Raw genomic sequence first — 20,147 nt, forward strand, 5'->3', positions numbered from 1 at the left:
TATCTCACATAGCAGATAGAGTTCTCTGAAATTTCAGTTTTTACTTGAAAACTCAAGTTTAATCACTGAAAGTAATATTGTCAATTTCTTCTTGAAGTTATAGCTCATTTTCAGGAGAATATGTCCCAGATCACAGTCTGAATAACCATAGTTTGTCAGTCAAGTTAAAAAAAAAAAAAAGGTCACATTTAGCTCACATGTCAAAACAATTACAAAGTGCTTTTCTCAAGACAGTCATTTATCATATTTTGCAAACTTCTCATTTTGTTACTTAGGTGATTAAATAAGGCATGCACTCACAGATCCAGATTTATTTTTATTAATAATCCTTTGTTGTGGTGGTGGCGGTAGTGGGGATTGAACCTAGGGACTCAGGCATGCTTAGCAAGTGTTGTACAACTGAGCTACATCCCTTACCCCTTTTAAATTTTTGAGATGGGGTCTTGCTAAATTGCCCAGGCTGACCTCCAACTTGTAATCCTTCTGCCTAAGCCTCCACCATGCCTGGCATAATATTAATTTTTAAATTTTTATTGTGTGTCATTAAGGACATTTTTATATCTTAGTGGTTTTTTTTCTTCCCCTGTAGCTGAATTTGTGACCAGAGTTTCATACCACTACTTTGGTTCTTAATAAGTGGCAACAATTTATCCACCATTGTTTTTGTACTATGAGTGCACAGCAAAAAAATTTGATCTCCTAGACCTATGAAAGGGGTTATGGACCATTCTTTTTAGTATTGCCATGGTGCATGATATTTGAGCATTAAAGATATACAATTCTCTGAGACGGATTTTTCAGGCCTTTTCCATTCTCTTTCTAGAACACCGTTTGCAGTTTGCATCATTCCTTTCTGTTGTTCTTGTTTTTTTTTTCCCTAAAATTTTCCTATTCTTGAGCTGGGGTTCTAACTCAGTGGTAGAGCATTTGGTTGACATGTGGGAGGCACTGGGTTCAATCCTCAGCACCTCATAAAAGTAAATATATAAATAAAAATAAAGGTACTGAGTCCATTTACAACTAAAAAAAAAATTTTTTTTTTCCTATTCTTGAAATTTCTTTACAAAGATAAGTTGGTCTTTAAAAAGTGCCCACTTTTAGTTTTTCAAAACATAAGCATTTTGAATCTCTGCTTAATATTAAAGTTTTACATGATTTTTTTATTATTAATTTTTAAATTTTGTCTAATTAGTTGTACATGACAGTGGAATGTATTTATGCATTTTGATAAATCATACATTGCATGATCTTTTTTGCAGTGATAGTGATTGTGTTTTTGTTATATAACATTGGTGCTGTTGATGATGACAGGAAGGAATGAAAGGAGTGAAGAATTTAGAGAGAAATGACACTTCAGAATATAGTTTGAACTATCATTAATATTTTTCTCTTACTTGATCACTAATTGAATTTGCAATAAAAGGTTCAGACATTTGAAACTATATAAACTGGTTAAGAGCTTAGCAAATTATGTCTTCATAGGACATGCAGGTATCAGTTATTTTGGATTGCTACAAGGTAAAGTATGAAGATGATAAACCAAAAGGTTGGAGATTGGATATTGGAGCTTTTTCTAATGAAGGCAAGTTCAGAGATGTGGGTATGGGAAAAAAATCACAGAGCTAATAGGTGAAACCATAGAAATTGTATTTTTTTGGTGGGGGGAGAGTGTTAGCGATGGGCTGTGAATGGCTACAGTAGTTAGCTTATGAGCATATCTTTTTATTGATGTTAAGTTGGTCAGTGACACTTTTAAGTGTATTTTCATGTGACAGAAACTGAACTCTTGACAGTTTCCCTCAGAATTGCTAGAGAACTATCCTTTGTGAGCCAAAGACAAGGATTTTGTACTTCAGAGTTTATTAACATTAGATTCCTGGATACTGTTTTATGGCCTTTGCTTAATGCTATTAATTTTTAAAATAGGAAACTAAATATTTGTACTGCAGGTGATCTATTTGTTATCCTCTGAATATTTTATTTGTGACAAGTAAATTAAATATTTCATCTCTCCCCTTTTCCAGGGAGAAGAAGTAGAGACATATTTGGAGAAACTTAAGGAAAAAAGAGGCTTGTCTGGGAAATACCAGACATCATCAAAATTATTCCAGAACTGCAGTGAACTATTTAAAGCCCAGGTAATCTTTAAAAGTGGGAAATGGAAGATGTGGGTAGTGTAATGTCTATATTTTTTCACATAATCATTTTCCACTTGCAGTTATTTCTGGTAGGTGAAATAAGTGGGAAGCTTGTTTTGATAGGTGCATAGTCAAACCACTTACATATTCATCTCCTTAAAGAAAGGATGTACTTTGAATGTAAAAAGCAAACTTTTTTTTTTAATTATGGAAGATATATTTTGTCATTTTAACCTTTTAAGTATACAGTTCATTGACTTTAAGTATCACCACTGTCTATCTCCAGAACTTTCATCATCCCAAACTGAAACTCCATACCCATTAAATAGTCACTCCCATCCACTCCTAGTCCCTACTAACTTTCTGTCTGTATGATTTGACTATCTTAGATGCCTCTTTTATGTAGAATCATACAATTTTTGGTTCTTTTTGGTCTGAATTCTTTCACTTCACATCTTTTCAAGGTTCGTTTGTGTTTTAGCATGTATCAGACTTTTATTCCCTTATAAGACTTATTTATATTCCCTTCTAAGAATATATCATATCCATTCATTTGTTGATGAACACTTAATGCCTGAAAAATAAATTATTATTTATTTTTCAAACCCAGTGTTTCATGCATGCTAGACAACACTCTACCACTGAGCTACATCCCCAGCCCTTAACACCTCAAATTTTTTTAAAAAATATTTTTTATTTGTAGATGGACACAATACCTTTATTTATTTTTGTATGGTGTTGAGGGTGATTGAACCCAGTGCCTTGCATGTGTGAGGCAAATGCTTACCACTGAGCTACCGCCTCAGCCCAACACCTCAAATTTTTAATTCTCTTGGCTCATTTAATTGATAGGTTCCCAGAAAAATTAGAGTTTTTGTTTTATTACTATAAATCTGAAGTCAAAGACGTATCACTGCTTTGAGTGGAGTTTTACACCTTATTTTAGAGAAAGAAGAGATGACTAGTATATATGTTTTGATGCTTTAAATATTCGTAATCATGTAAGTGGTTTCTGATATAAAGTTCTATTTACTTAGAAATAGAATCAAACATCAGTTTTCTTCTAGAATAGCAATGCTGTATTTATTGATAAATGAAATTGTTGAATCATAAGATATGTGCCCTTAATTTTATCAGATATAATCATTTTCCAGTTTTTCCAGTTAGACAGCTTATGCTCTTCCTGTGAGTAGAAGGGTACTTCTAGTGGTGGAATTTTAAGTAGCAGGGAAGTGAAAGTGGGAGTCATCGATGGGTAGATTTAGATGGGTAGATGAATTCATATGGCGTGGGCATTCCTCCTTAGGTTCCTTTTCTTTTCTTTTAATCTATTTAGTTATACATGATGGCAAAATACATTTTGATTTATTGTACACAAATGGAGCACAACTTTTCATTTCTCTGTACACAATGTAGAGTCACACCATTCATGTAATCATATATGTGCATAGGGTACATGTTTGTCTCATTCCACCACCTTTCCTTCCCCTGACCCCCTCCCTTCCCCTCATTTCCCTCTACACAATCCAGTGTTTCTCCATTTGATAGAAAATTTTATAGATGTTGAAAATTGTTATTTTGATTGTCTTTGCTTTGTCTTACTGATTTAAAAATTGCTTTGGAGGGGCTGGGGATATATCTCAGTGGTACAGAACTTACCTAGCATATGTAAGGACTTTGATTCAGTCCCCAACCACCCCCACTGAAAAAATACCCAAAAAGTTGCTTGGGAGTATTTCGCAAATTGCCTTGAAATGGCAGGGAGTTCCCTGAAAGCTAGGTGTTGTATCCAGTCACTAGAGGTAAAGTTTATTTATAAGATTTGTTTTTGTTTGGTACTGGGGGTTGAACCCAGTGACTCTCTGCCACTGAGCTACACTCCCAGACCTTTTTATTTTTTATTTTGAGACAGAGTCTCGCTAAATTGTCAAGGCTGACTTCAAAACTTTCAGTACTCCTGCCTCAGCCTTCCTGTGTATCTGGAATTTCAGGTGTGTGTCACCACCCTGGACTATTTATAAGATTTTAATTAAGTATTGGTAATTGATAAGCAAATGAAGTAATTGGTAATTGAATATAAGAATTTGGTTCTTGTCATAACTTAGATTTTATGGACTTGAAAAGAAAATAGCTTTTAAATGGAAGAGGAATGGTTAAAAAAAAAAAAGCTGGAAACAATGTGATGTTGAAACATTTGTGTTTTCTGTTGGTTCTCCAAATTTATCTCCATGCTAAGAGAATTGGTTGGTCTCTTAGATGTGATTATGGAAAGTTACCTGTTGAATCCTTGTGCTTGAGGTTCCGTACTTTTAAATTTGATACTCTTTCCAGATGCATGGCATATACTATACCATTTTGGTAAGGTTTTTTCTTCTCCAATCTAATTAAATTTTAAGAGTTAAATTACATACATAATCTAACTACTTAGGAAGGAGAATGCCTCATCTTCCAATAACTGGTAAGATGAGCTATTAATGTAGTCTTTTTACAACCATGAAGTGTGGTATGATAAAAAGAATAGTGGACCTAAGAGTCAAGAATCTTAGTTTCAAATCCCATTTCTGCATTTGTAGCTTTAAAACTTATTCAATCTTATTTTCCTCATTTGTAGAATAAGAGGGAATTTTGTCATCCATCCTCTGCAGATATCCTATATCTTAAGGTTTCGTCATTCTTAAACATTTGTTATCCTTACAGAGAAATGGAGTGCCAATTTGGCTTATTATTTTATAGTTTTCAGCAGGGTTTTAACCACTTTTTTGTAGTTAATTAGAAATTTTTTGACTGCAGATGCTTTATTATTATATTTACTCCTATGGTGTTTATTATGCTTTGCTTTAGTCATTTCTGGGTATTTTAAAGCACACTGTCCTTTTGCTATTTATACATCTTTAATTTCATTTATGTTTCTTTTTTGTGGTATATATTTATTTGCAAAACAAAGTGTTAAACAATAAAATACTGTGACTTTTTTTTTTTTTTTTTTTTTTGGGTGCTGAGGATTGAACCCAGGGCCTTGTGCTCACAAGGCAAGTACTCTACCCTCTGAGCTATCTCCCCAGCACCCTAAACAATAAAATAAATCTGTTGTTGTGTACCATATGATAAATGAGAAAATGAACAATTGCAACAAAAGCATTCCAGCAGTCTTCTTTCTGAGCCTGACAGGAGGACTTTTCAACCTATTTTCCAGAATATTACATCATTAAACCTATCATTTACCCAATTTTTCACTGACCTTCATGTTTTTAATAATATCAATAATTAATTTAAATATAAATGAATTAGATATAGTAATTAAAAGCTCTGATTGTTCAACTTGTAAGAAATCATTTATGTTTCTTTTAATAGAGTTTTTCTGGGGAGTTTGTGCATCGGCTACCTCTTTTAGGAGAAAAACAGGAGGTAATTGTTTTCCTCTAACATTTTTATTTCTTTATATCCTTTATATTTCTGAGAGTCAAGTAAAGATTTCTGAATTAATTTTCTTTTTTGTGATGTTTATAGGCTAAGGATAATGGAACAAATCTTACCTTTACTGGAGACAGAACTGTAAGTGTATTTGGGTATTTGAGGCATTGAGCCTATTTTAGTTTTATGTTCATGCATTTTTTTAATAGTTGTCTCATTATGCTCATGTTTAAAAAGAAACTTAAAACTGGAAGCTAAATACCAGTAATGGTTATCTCTGGGTAACATTACCAACTTCTTATTTTCTCTTTTGTGTTTTCTGTATTTTCCATATGAACCTGTACTGTTTTGATAATTATTCCCCCACTTCAATAAGTATAGCTTAATTATAAACAGAAAAAAAGCTTTTTCAAAAGGACCTTAAATTCCATCTAAAATTATCAGTGGAAGAGAGTTTGGAAAATTAAAAGGCTAAAAGTTATATATGTGCTTTAAATTTTCAAAAATACACCTTATGTGGAGACTTATTTCACTTTCTAATTTATAATGACTAATTCTTCAAAAATTTTCCAGTTAAAAGTATTGAGGAAGTAAGTTAGTTATCCGTGTTGGGTCATTTTTTTTTTTTTTTTAACAAAGCTGATTTTAAAGTTTTTAATTTTATAACAACTTAAGATATGATAACACGAAGATAGGATAACACAAAACTTATCCTTTTAAAGCATACAATTGAATGGTTTTTAGTATATTCATAAGTTGTATAACAACCAACCACTAATTGTAGAATTCTTTATCATTCTGAAAAATAACCTGATAGCCGTTATAAGTTATTCCCCATTTCTCACTTTCCTCAGTCTCTCGCAATCACTAATCTACATTTTGTCTCTGTGGATTCGTCTCTTGTTGACATTTTATATATATATGGAATCATATAATACGTGACCCTGGTATCTGACTTCCTTTATAATTTACAACTGTCTTAACCTTTACGTCATTCTTGCACAGACCCTATGATCTGCCAGAGATGAATGATTAGAACCTTCTCAGGTTTCTCCTGGCCTGTGCACAGCTATGGGCATGTGTGCACTGCCCTACACATTTGCCTGACCACTAGATTTCCATGAGTATTTTGGAATTTTTTAAAGTTCCTATGTGCATCTCGTTCTTCACTTTTTCCCTTTCAGTTTTTGTTCTACTTCTTGATAGCTCCAACTCCTAGTGTCATATAGGCAGCTATGATCTTTAATGATTGCTGCTAAGTGTCTTTGACAGATGCCCTGAGTATGGATTTTCATGTTGAGTAGTCCCTGAGGCCAGATATAGAGAAGCCCTGAGATTAGAGGTTTTCAGCAACCTGCTGATCTTCTCAGGTGCTTGGTCTTCAGGGACCTGCAAACCTGTTTTACTTTTTCCTGTGGCATCAGACTGCTGTTTTTCAATCCTGTCATCAGTTTCAAGGAGCTTGGAAGAGAGGAATGTAATTAGGTTAAACAAAAACTTTATGAGCTTGTTTTTCTTACTGAGATTCAGATATTTTTCTTGAAGAAACAGTTCTTGGATTATCATAATTTCTGAAGTTCCAAAAAAAAGTCAATTTTGATAGTTTTTTCAGTGTTATTACTTTTGTGGATGATTGGATTTTCAGAAGTTCTTACTTGGACATTCTGGAGGTGTTCTTGCAACCTCCATTCCAGTTTTATTGTACAAAAGTTTAAACTGAACATGAGGTAGGCATGACAGCCTTCACTAATTGTTTTTAAACAGAAGCTAACTTTTGGGTTTTTTTGTTGTTGTTGTTGTTACTAACATGGATGTATTTACTGTCAAAACTTTAGAAATTGTGCATAAGCAAAAAGAGGAAAATAATCACCTGTAACATTACCACACAGATATATTACAAATATATTTATTTTCTTCTATGTGCACTTTATTTTAAAAGGGAATCTTACAGTGTGTGTTATATGGCAGTCTGTTTTTTAACTTAGCATATTTAACTTTAACATATGTAACATGGACATCTTTCCAGTTCAATAAATGTTGTATTGCATCGTTACTTAAATACCTGCACAGTATCTTATTTATCTTGTTGTATCAGTTTGTTTTTATTATTTTGTAGTTTCAGTGTTGTGAATTTTGTCACAACTTTTGTTTCTAAATCTTTATTTTCTGACTTCAAAGGAATTCCATGTTGGTTAAAGGTTTTGATTTGATTTAAAATTTAAAATTCTTTCAAAGAGGATTTCTTTCCCTAGCAGCTAATTTTATTTTCTAGCAGTTTTAGCCATTTGGTGTGATTGCACAGAGTACATGTATGTTAACCAAAATGAGATCACTTTATATATATCTTTTTTGTCTTTCTTTTCTTTTTTTCCTTTTGTGAGGTGCTGGATATTGAACCTCCAGCCCCAAAGACAGTACTGTTTAATTTTTTTTTTTCCCCACTACTTAATTGGTACCTTGAATACTATTTCACTTTTCATGACTGTATAGTATTCCATTTACCATGTTTTTAACAATCAACTTAATCGATTTATATTGGGTTGTCTCCAAATTTTCAGTTTTGGTAGAGTTGTATCCATAATGTCTGGTTATATCTTTGTGCACATTTGTAGTATTTTCTTTCATCTTAATTCCTAAAAGTGGAATTTTTGAGTCCCAGTATATCCATAATTTAAAAATTATTTTTCTGTGCTTTTTCAAAGTACTCTGCAGGGAAGTTGTAGCAATTTATGGTCCTAAGAAATTAAGAGTGGTTTCCTTCCTGTTCATAAGCAATGGCTGTTATCATTCAAAACAGATTTTAGGCAGTTTGTTTAGATAAAGTGACAGTTTATTACTATAAATTGCATTGAAAAATATTATCCTTGAAAGTGAACACTTATGACCATTTGTAATTGTGTTCAGTTGTCTTTTGTGTATATCATACTTTGAATTCTCTTCAAGGCTTAAACTGTGTTCCTAGTGAAAAAAAAGCTGGCTAAAAGATGACCCTGTTGAATATCACAAGTAATCTTATGAAATACTTAGATTATAGTTAAAAGAAGTAAAAAAAAAAAAAAAATCTGTGCTTTGCTCTTCCTGAAAATCTGGGTCTAAAGTGAATACTTTTATTTCTATTTAAAGACTACTCACGAGTTCAGTACCTCCACCCTGTTTTATTAAAGTTCTCACGAAGCATGCATGTCTGTAGAGGAAATGTCCTCTCCCTGTCCCTTCCATTAAGAAGGGATTGATAAAAGAGAATGTTTTGAATATTTGGACTAGTTTTGAATTTAAGCAGTAATGCAATATTTAACAAATTAATAGACTTCAATAGTTTTAGTTTTACCAAAAAATCGATCTCAAAGTACAAGGAATTTCCATGTATTCTCTCTGCACCTGCATACTCGGCCTCCTTCACCATCAATATACTGTAACATTGTAGTATGCTTGTTACAACTGATAATCCAGCGTCCACACGTCAGCAGCCAATTTTCATTAAGATTCACTCTTAGTGTTGTGTATTTTGGGTTTTGACAAACATATAATGGTGTTTCCACCATTACACTATTGTACAGAATAGCTTCTGTGCCCTAAAAACTCTCTGTGCTCCCCCTGTTTAATCTCTCCCTCCTTCCTAACCCATGGCAGTCACTGATCTTACTATTTCCCTAGTTTAACCTTTTCCAGAACTTAATATGGTTGAAATCATACAAATATGTAGCCTTTTCAGATTGGCTTATTTCTCTTAGTAATATGCATCTAAGGTTCCTCTTGGTGGTCTGTTTAGTCCTGAATAGAATTCCATTGTCTGGGTGTATCACAGTTAATTCATTCAGCTGTTGAACATCCGATTGTTTCCAAGTTTTAGCAGTTATGAATAAAGCTGGTTACAGGTTTTCTGTGGGCGTAAATTTTTAATTTTATTCGGTTAATGCCAAGGAGTGCACTTGCTAATTTTATGGTAAAGGTGCGTTTTGTTTGAAATCATTACAGTTCTACCAGTGCTTAATTAAAAACACAATGTATTGGGAACAAAACCACCCCTGTAGTGCACCTTTCTCCCAATACTGATAAGTAGAATCCCACATGCAGCTTTAGTTATTTTATTTTACTGATGGTTTTAGAAAAGTTTTATTGAAGCCAGATGCAGTGGCTGAAACCTGTTATCCCAGCAACTCAGTAGGAGGAGGCAGGAGGATTGCAAGTTTGAAACCAGCCTCAGCAACTTAGCAAGACCCTGTCTCAGAATTAAAAGTAAGGACTGGGGATGTAGATCAGCACTCCTGGGTTCAATCCCCAGTAAAAGAAAAAGAAAGTATCGTTGAAGGGGTATTACAGTTTTGAGGCAGTTTCATGAAGACAATGTTTTTAAGACAGTTCTCTTAAGGAGGAGGAGATAATTGGTAATTGAGTTGGTATGATAGTTAAGAGACAGGCTCTATCTAGATATCCTAGATTTCAAAGTTCTGCTCCACAACTTAATACTTTTCCTCAGGATAGTTATTTATTCTCTTGTGAGCTTCAGTTTTGTACACAGTAAAATAAAGGTCATTAAAATGATGTCTTTGATACACTTTGAGTTGAGTTTTGTGCAGGTTGAGAGATCGGGGTTTAATTTCATTTTGCTTCATATGGATTTCCAGTTTTCCCAGCATCATTTGTTGAAGAGGCTTTCTTTTCTCCAGTGTACGTTTTTGGTGCCTTGGTGTAATATATAACTATTTGTGTGGGTTTGTCTCTGTGTCTCTTATTCTATATCATTGAGCTACTTGTCTATTTTGGTGCCAATACCATGCCATTTTTGTTACTATAACTCTGTAGTATATGTGATTATAGTATATTTGATTTAAGGAAAATCAGCATACCACAGTGATGTAGCCACATCCATGTTTATAACAGCTCAATTCACAATAGCTAAACTATGGAACCAATCTAGGTGCCCTTCAACAGATGGATAAAGAAAATGTGGTAAATATATTCAATAGAATATTACTCAACCCTAAAGAAGAATGAAATTATCGCATTTGCAGGTAAATGAATGGAGCTGGAGAATATCATGCTAAACGTTTTGTCTGATATGCAGATGTTGATCCATAATGGGGGGTGGCTAGGGAAGAATGTAGGAACTTTGGATAGGGTAGAGGTGAGTAAGGGGAGGAGAGGGAATGTGGGGTTGGGAAGGTGGTGGAATGAGGCAGACATTATCCTATGTACATGTATGATTGCATGACTGGTGTGATTCTGCATCATGTACAGCCAGAGGAGTGAGAAATTGTGCTCCATTTGTGTACAATGTGTCAAAATGCATTCTGCCAGCATGTATAAATAATTAGAACAACAACAAAAAATATGTCATTGAGACACCCAAGTAGGGGTGTCCAGGTTTCCATTCTTCCACTGAAATGACTAATAAACTGGCGAACTGTCACGTTCCAACTTTCCAGAACTATTTTAAGTTTAAAAATTAAAAATAACTAGGAGAAGCGTAATGGGGAAAGAAGCTGCTACCTTGCCCAGGCATTAGACTTTTAAGTAGACAAAGACTTTAAATGAACTGTCTTATATATTCTCAGAGAGCTAAAGGAAAGCATGGATAAGAACTAAAGGAAACCAGGAGGACATAGAGATAAAAATTATAAAAAGAAATAAAATATAGAAATGTGGAGCTGAAAAGTAGGTAATGGAATTGAAAAATTGGCTAGAGGGGCTCATGGTATTTTAAAAAAATTTTTTAGATGTTGATAGATCTTTATTTTATTCATTTATTTTTATTGGTGCAGAGAAGTGAACCCAGTGCCTCACACATGCTAGGCAAGGGCTCTACCACTGAGCCACAACCCCAGCCCCTCATGGTAGTGTTGAGCAGGCAGAAGAGAGAGTGAACTTGAAGATAGGGCAATTGAAATTATTCATTCAGAGGAGCAGAAAGAAAAAAGAATGAAAACAATGAACAGTGCCTAGAAGACCTGTGGAACACCATCAAGTATACCAGCATACACATAATTATGAGAGTATGAGAAGGAGAAAAGAGAGTGATATGGAAAGAATTGTTGAAGAAATAATAGCCAGACATTCCCAAATTTGATGACAGCATGAACTTCAAAAGATCGAGAAGCTCCCAAAACTCAAACTCCAAGCAGGAATGAATAAACAGTGTTTTATGTCCGTGAAATATCACTCATCCATAAAAATGAGTGAAATACTTAAATATGTTTTGATAGAGATGGACCTTGAAAAACAGTGTGTTAAATGAAAGAAGTCAGCTCAAAAGGACAAATAATGTGTGATTTATTACATATATATAAAATGTCCATAATAGGTGAATCCATAGAGACAGGAGGTAGACGAGTGGTTTTTAAAATTTTTTTTTAGTTGTAGATGGGTACATACCATTTATTTATGTGGTGCTGAGGATCAAACCCAGTGCCTCACATGGTGCTCTACCACTGAGCCACAACCCCAGCCCCTAGACTAGTGGTTTTAAGTGGAAGGGAGAAGAAGAGATGGAGGGTTATTGCTTAATGAGTAAAGATTTCCTTTTGGGATGTTGAAAATGTTTTAGAACTCAGTGGGGGGTGATGCTTGTACAACATCATGTGTGTACCACATTCCATTGAATTGTGACATGTAGAATTTACCTCAATCAAAAAATATAAAAGATAACAATAGTAATATTTTGGGGATTCAGCTTATAGTATGGGTTACATGCCTAACAGTGCTTGGAATATAATGTTGTTTTTTCAGGGTCAAAATATGTACATTGAAATCACAGTGCATACTTTTGTTAAGTCGTGGACTATGAGAATTAATCAGTACCTTTTGAAATTTGTAAGAGGTATTTTAAATATATACAAAATTAATAACAAAGCAGTTTATTGCAGTAAACAAATTTTATTAGCTAATGAATATGTTCAGGAAAGGGTCAGTAATTATGAGTGATAGAACGTAATGTAGCATGATGTTAAAGCTATGAATTTTCCTCACAAACTGCAGAATCTTGTCAGAGGACTTGGAGGTTGTTAACTTCCATTACTTGAGCAGGCAATGAAATGACTCTTGCTTCCATGTAGACTAGCCCAAGGTAAAATACTGAAATGTGAGACTGTGTCAGCAGAAATTCTGATAGTCTTGGAAAGGTCATTGAACAGAGGCAATTAAATTCAGGAATTGATATATATTATTCATGTTTATTGACATCAGATTCCTTAGTTTTGCTTAAAATGTAACAGTATCCTAGCATGCTAGGCTTAGAGGTTAAGTGATTTAAGTTGAAGTTTTCTTTGTCAAAAAATAAATGTTAAATGTGACTTTTGTGTATAAGGTACAAGGTATCCTATTTTTTAGTACTTTATGATCCAAGTACTTTGCACTACAGGCTTTTGAAATTTGTGGTACCTACTATGAATGAAAATGAAGAACTTCCATGTTTCTGGGGCATATTCTATAGCAAAAACTTCATATTGTATTAACTTGTGTTCCTTTTAAAAATTTTTTTTGTTTGTTCTAACTACATGACAGTAGAATGTTTTTATGCTCTTTGATATTTCATACATAAATAGGGTATAATTTCTCATTTTTCTGATTGTACATGTTGGAGAATCCTATCAGTCATGTAGTCATATAGGTACATAAGGTAATAATGTCTGTTTCATTCTACTGTCCTTCCTATCCCCATATCCCCTCCCCTCCCTTAACTCCCCTCTGCCTAATCTAAAGTAATTCAGTTCTTCCCTAGTGCCCCACCCCCTTATCGTGAATTAGCATACACATATCAGAGAAAACATTTGGCCTTTGTTTTTTTGGGAATGGGCTTGTTTCGCTTAGCATGATGTTCTCCAACTCTATCCATTTACCTGCAAATGCCATAATTTCATTTTTTTAAAGCTGAATAATATTCCATCGACTATATATACCACATTTTCTTTTTTCATCTGTTGAAGGGCACCTAGATTGATTCCATAGTTTAGCTCTTGTGAATTGGTGCTCTTAATTCTGAAGACCTCAAATTTTGATGCCTTTTCTCCCCTCTTTAGGTAATGCATGAACCGTTGCAAACCTGGCAAGATGCACCATACATTTTTATTGTACATATTGGCATTTCATCCTCAAAGGAATTATCAAAAGAAAATTCTCTAAGTAATCTTTTTACCAGTAAGTTCAATTCATTTCTGTTTTAAAAGTTTGTGTTATTTTCTACTTGTGTCATGTATGGCAGGTAGGGGTAACATTGCTTTAAGTGAGGGAATAATTTAGTAAGTTTTTGTGAAGTGAAAAACTTGGAAGAGAAAAATTACCATGTTTTTGCACTCCATATTACCAGTCAGTCACAGGCACTTTACATATCCTTTCTTCTTAGGTATTATACATAGAATTTCATTTTCCTTTGGTTCTTTTGCTTTTAAAAATTTTAGTTAGTATATGTTCTTGGTATTCTGAACTAGAATTGCCAAAACTTGGTTGCTAAGTCAAAACTTAAATTTTTAAATTAACTATCATTGATTATTTTTCAGTGCCTCAAGAATTTTTAAATGTTCTCCTTTCTGTTGTTCTTGCCAGCGGAGTCATTGCCTCTTACCTGGAGTTTGGCAGTGGCTTCCTAACTGACTGTACTTTCTGTGGTGTCTTTGTATTTTCTTTTTGTGGTTTTCTTCCTTACCTTGCTTTCTTAAGTAGAATATGGAATAGAATCAATGATAGTAGTCATTCTTATCTTGCTTTTGACAGGTGCTTACTATAGATTTTTCAAAATACTCTTTATTTGATTAAAGATTTTTTTCCCAAATTTACTAAGTATTTCTCTTCCTCCATCCTTCCCACCCCCCCCCCGCCCCCCTTTTTTTTTTCTTTCCGTGCTGGGGATGAACTCAGGGCCTTTCACATGCAAATTATGCAAAGCTGAGGTGGTGTGGCACAGTTTCTGGACCCCTAATTTTATGTGTATCCTTCTGCCTTCCTAGGCCCTTGACTTTCTAGTGGGTCACTAACTAGTCTCCAGGAGCAGTTGCTGACCTTTATTTTCAACCTTCTTTCATTGAAAAGGATGGAAGGGAGGGTCTCCTTCACTCCATTTGAGTTGCCTTCATGCATCAAACCTGACCCTGGTTCCTCTTCTTTTTCTTTGAATCCTTCTGGTTTCAGTGATCTATAGAAACCACTACCATATCTTGCTTTGGGGTCCAGGATCCAACATGATCAGGGATTCAACCTCCTGCACTGTTCTGTGTTTCTGTTCAGTTTTGATTCTTGGAAGTATTTGTTTTATTTTTGAACTTACGCCCTTTTTGTTTTCTCCTTTGTGTTTTATCCATCAGATGTTTGAAGCTCAGAAGGTAAATGATTACAGGACTTTACCATCTGAAAGACCTAGAATTATATTCTCTCTAAAACAGTTTCATCTTCTTTTCTCTCTTTTAAAACCTTTGATGGAGCTGGTATTGTAGTTAGGTGGTAGAGCACTTGTCTAGCATGTGTGAGGCACTGGGTTTGGTCCTTAGCACCACATAAAATAAATAAGTAAAATAAAGGTATTATGTCCATCTATAACTAAAAATATATATATATTTAAAAAAATTTAAAAGCACCTTTGATGATTCTTCATTGCCTATAAAATGTCCACATTTTGCAATAAGGTCTTTAAAACTCTTTACAACTTGTTGAAGTTTACTTTTGGTTAACTTATATCAAAACACTATGTATGGTACTATGTATGTTTAAGGCTATGTGTCCTTTTAAATATACTGCACACTTTCACAACTGTCTTTTTCTTTCTTTTTTTTTTTTTTTTTTGTGGAGGCAGGAACTAAGGATTAAATCCAGGGGTGCTTAACCACTGAGCAACATCACTAGTCCTTTTTATTTTGAGACAGGGTCACACTGAGTTACTGAGGGTCTTGCCAAGTAGCTAAGGCTGACCTTGAACTATTTCCTGAGCCATTGGGACTACAGGCCTGTGCTACATTGCATGATTCACAACTCTTTTTATTCATGTTATTTCCTCTGTCTGGAAGGCTTTTTACCTTATCATGGAAAGTACTCATCCTTCTGGGTCTGGCTCATAGGGATGGTTCTCTCTGTTGCTTTCCAACCCTCTTTTTCCTGCTTGATGGTTATCCATTCGATGACAGAAAACATCTTATCTTTCTGTCTGCTGTTTCCCATAAGTCTCTCACATAGTAAGTGCTCTATAAATGTATATTTTAACATAGACCACTGGTTAGCAACATTCCTCTGTTCTTTTCTTTTTTTTTTTTTTTCTTTCTTTTACCTAAGTATTTCTTAAAGGGCCAGTTAGTATTTTCTCTGTTCCAACTACACCAACCATGGTGGTCCAGAGGCAGCCTTAGATGATACATAAATGAGTGGACATGACTTTATTACAATAAAACTGTACAGAAGTAGTGGATGGCTAAAATTGATCTCTGTGCTGTTTTTTGTTGACCTCTGGCATAGATTAAGCAAAGAATATGTGAGACAAATATTTACTAATTATTTTGTTTGTTCTTTTATTAAATTGGGCAAAGTATAGATTTAATAACAGTTCTGGTTTGAAATTTTTATAATTGCTATTATGGGATGCCCTCCCACAAAAAGTATTGGACCTGGTTTACTTTTAATAATGGTGTGTCCTTTTAGTGATAGGAAATTTTGGTCTAATGGCAGGTACTACTTTTCTGTCTCTGGAGGAAATCTTATTTTAGAAAAATCAGATTTTTATTTATCAAGTCATACCTAAATTTTACCCAACTTTTTTTTTTTTTTTTTTTTAACAATTACAGTCTTAAAATAGTCAAAAACATAGTTTTATCAGTTATGGACAATCTTATAATACTCAGATCGATTTGCTTCAGTAAGACTGACTTTTAGATTCACTTTGTTGCACTTTAATTATAGCAAAAGTTTTGAGAAATGTTAACTACCAAGTTTTAGGAAAGGCCAGTTCTAATTTTATTGAATGGTCCTTTGCTTCCATCTGACTTCAGAGTTTTTTTTTTTTTTTTTTTTTGGGTGTGAGGATCCTGGATACATGTTTAGGAAACTGGATTGTTTTCACTTTATTTTTTCAGGGCAGGTACATTATTTGTATGACTTAATTTGAATTTGTAGGGTTTAAAAAATACTTTCTCAAAATGATATACTAATATAGCAATAAAATTGAAGTCAGTTAAAAAAAAAAAGAAAGCAGTAGGAAAATATAAATAAGCAGGTACAGAAGACAAAGGTGATAGAATGAAAGAAGGAAGTCCTGTAAAACATATTAGTGATAATATTGTGAGAAATATATATATGAAGTGTGTTTGGAATTTAGAGGAGATGGGGGATAGTTCTAGATGGCCCACTCAGAGAAGTCTTTGTGGAGGAAATATCATTCAGTCCAGTCATTATGGAATATAAGTATGGGAAAAAAGGCTTTCCCACATCAGACTGGAGCATGGGCTTTGGAAACCTGTGTAGGACACAGGCTGAATGATGAGAATACTTAATTTCAAAATGCTGTACAAAGTGTAATACACTATTCATGAGAATTGAAGTCGTTAAAAGTAAATGACCCAGTAAAGTTGTCATTAATTTTGTCAAATACTAGACAATATTTTTGTCTAATTTCTGAATCCATTAAATTAATTTTGAGGACTGTGTTTTGGCAGTGACTGTTGAAGTGAAGGGTCCCTATGAATATCTCACACTTGAAGACTATCCATTAATGATTGTAAGTGAATTTATATTTTTAACTCAGTATTTAAACAAGTTTAGCTTGACAGATTATCCATGTTTTGTGCGATATTTTTTTTTAAAGAATATTTCCTGGGTAGCTCAGAAAATGTTTCTTGAGGTTCTATACTTAACTTTATTAGACTGTTAATTTAGGAGAGTTAGTGTACCCTGTGGGCCTCATTTTTTTTTACCTGGAAAACGAAGAAGTTAATGACTTGCAGATTTGAAACTTGAAAAGTATCTCATATATCGTCTCATATCTCATAGTCTCTCTAGAATCCAAAGTAGGGTGACAACCCTACAACCCAGTTATACAGTGCTACAACCCTTTAGTTTCTGAGTCCACTTATAGTAACTAAGTGATGAAGCTTCCTTCTTTTCATTTTGTATGTGTTTGTAGGCACATGGCTATCCCTGTGTCTGAGAATATCCTTAATCTGTTTCAGACTTCCTTTGTTCATGATTGCTCTGTTTTTCCTATACCTTTAATAGTTTTCCCATTTTGTGTTTTATGGTCTCTTCAGTGTTGTCCTCATTTTTATAAATTTGGATTGTGAGCTGAAAAGCTCTGTTGATAGAGGAGAGCAATCACTCTTTGAGGATAAGTCCTTATATATTTCACCTTTGCTCAAGAGGAGATAATTTTTCAAATTTGTTAGTATTACACTAGAAAAAAAATGTTTTTCAGATAGAAGGTAGGATATGTATATTTTATAGTTCATTAATACTAAGATGCATGGCTCTTGCCCTAATTCTCATTTTTATTTCTTACCCAATTGGATGACAGTTTTTCATGGTCATGTGTATTGTCTATGTCCTGTTTGGGGTTCTGTGGCTGGCATGGTCTGCCTGCTACTGGAGAGATCTCCTGAGAATTCAATTTTGGATTGGTGCTGTCATCTTCTTGGGAATGCTTGAGAAAGCCGTCTTCTATGCAGAATTTCAGAATATTCGATACAAAGGAGAGTCTGGTATGTAATTTAAAAAATTACCAGTTTGAGTGATTGGTGAAATGTATAAAAATTTTCCTAAGGTCAGGAGTAATTAAATAGGTCTACCTTTACAATTTCCTAATTATTAGAATAACTTAAGAAGAATCACTAAGATTGTAACTTTTCTTTTTAATCTTGTAACTTAAGGGATCCGTAGTGTGAGGAAAATTTTATTGACATATGCTCACAAAAGTAGTGGCCATTTTGGGAATGATTAAATTAAATCTCAATTGCAGTTGATATCTAAGACATGATTATTGTTGTTTGTGGTGCTGGTGATCAAACTCAGGGCCTCATACACCCTAGCAAGTGCCCCTCACTTAGCTAAATCCCAGCCTTAAGACACCATTATTATGTACACCAAGAAAGAAACAGTACCAATTTAAGAATGCCAATAAGCTGCTGTTTATGGTAGGAGACACCTTGATTTCAAAGATCTTAAAAAAATGTGGAGGAAAAGTATATCCAAGAATTTATAAAAATGTGGTGATACCAAGATAATCGGAAGTTGCTTGCATTTTATTAAGGTGAACTGGTTATAAGAGATTGTTTTGTACTGAAGTTTATTGAGATAGTTTCTGTAGCTTCAGTTTTTCTGTCAGGCTATTTGATTGTTAATAATTATTGTCGCAAAATATACTAATTAGATCTTTGAAAGGGCTTAAAATAGTGGATGCAAAGTTGTAAATCAGACATGTGGGGGGGGTACTTTTCTATGTATAGCTATTTTTACAGTCTTAAAAAATGGAGAAGAAATACCCTTGATACTATGAATATGGACAAACTCCATGTGGGATGAACTGTTCTGTTAAGATTTTAGTGAAGTTAAGTTAGGTGGGAGATGAGTTGAACGTACCTAGATTGCTATACATGTGAGTAAGATTTAAGAGATAACAGCTTTTGTGCTTGTACAAATTATGGAAGAGGTTTTCTTTTTTTTAGTAGGACTTAATATCAGTGCTCATTAAGAGTGTTTCAGTGATTTATATTCTGATATTGAATTATGCCTTTTGCTGAGCCTAGAGTGTAGTGCCATTTCTTGCTTTTTTTCTCACAGTCCAAGGTGCCTTGATCCTTGCAGAACTGCTCTCAGCAGTGAAACGCTCCCTGGCTCGAACCCTGGTCATCATAGTCAGCCTGGGATATGGCATAGTCAAGTAAGTATTAACTTCCTATAAGAAAAAGCAAATTGATATGATGACTAAACTGAAATACGACTGCAGGTTCCCCATGTAGTAGTTCTGAAAGAAATAATTCTGAAATAAGAAAAGATATCTGAAATTTTGCAGCAAGTGTTGGGAAAATATTACTGTTTCATTTCACTTCTTCAGGGTGCACCTGCAGAAAAATCTGCAGTGTTACAAATAGTTTTAAAATACAAAACTCAAAGAAAACTTACAGCGACTTTACTCTTCCAAAATTTTTTGTAAGTCAGACTTTTTTTTGAGAAGAGCATTCTTACTGTAACTGTCTAAAAATTACTTTTATTAAAATTTATTTTGTTGGGCACCTTCTGTATACTAGGCATTGTTCTAGGTCCTGAAAACAGAAGATTTAAATTTGTGAAGAAAGGGGACACAGGCAAAATTGAAATAAGTGAGTTAAATAATGTGTCAGTGAAAAGTGCTGTGGAGCAGGGGGTGCTAGGCAGGAGCTGGAGTTATGTTTTTAATAGGATTCAAGGAATGCTTCACCGAGTGACATTTAAGCAGAGAACTTGAGGTGAGGGAGCTATATGTAGACCCAGGGGAAGAGATGCTGAGATGTGATCAGATTCTGTATATTTTAGAGCCAATGGAATTTCCTAATGAAAAAGATTTGTGATGTAAAAGAGAAGAGGAAGCAAGGATGATGCCAACTTTCTTGGTCCAATCAAGTGACAGGAAGGAATTGACATGTAGTGAATTCAGGAAGA

At 34.1% G+C, this 20,147-nt stretch overlaps 1 protein-coding gene across 7 annotated transcripts in view; it reads left to right on the forward strand.

Annotated features, from left to right (window-relative positions):
* Positions 1-20,147, forward strand: part of Tmem87a (transmembrane protein 87A) — a 53,455-nt gene that overhangs the window by 6,161 nt on the left and 27,147 nt on the right. For all 7 annotated transcript variants that reach the window (XM_047536915.1, XM_047536894.1, XM_047536910.1 and 4 more), the window contains exons 4-10: positions 2,025-2,138; positions 5,490-5,543; positions 5,646-5,690; positions 13,565-13,682; positions 17,174-17,235; positions 18,028-18,211; positions 19,290-19,389. In XM_047536915.1, the coding sequence (XP_047392871.1) occupies positions 2,025-2,138; positions 5,490-5,543; positions 5,646-5,690; positions 13,565-13,682; positions 17,174-17,235; positions 18,028-18,211; positions 19,290-19,389 (677 nt within the window). The remainder of the gene's footprint in view (positions 1-2,024; positions 2,139-5,489; positions 5,544-5,645; positions 5,691-13,564; positions 13,683-17,173; positions 17,236-18,027; positions 18,212-19,289; positions 19,390-20,147) is intronic.

Source organism: Sciurus carolinensis, chromosome 2 (genome assembly GCF_902686445.1).
Source record: "Sciurus carolinensis chromosome 2, mSciCar1.2, whole genome shotgun sequence".
Taxonomy (NCBI): Eukaryota; Metazoa; Chordata; class Mammalia; order Rodentia; family Sciuridae; genus Sciurus; species Sciurus carolinensis.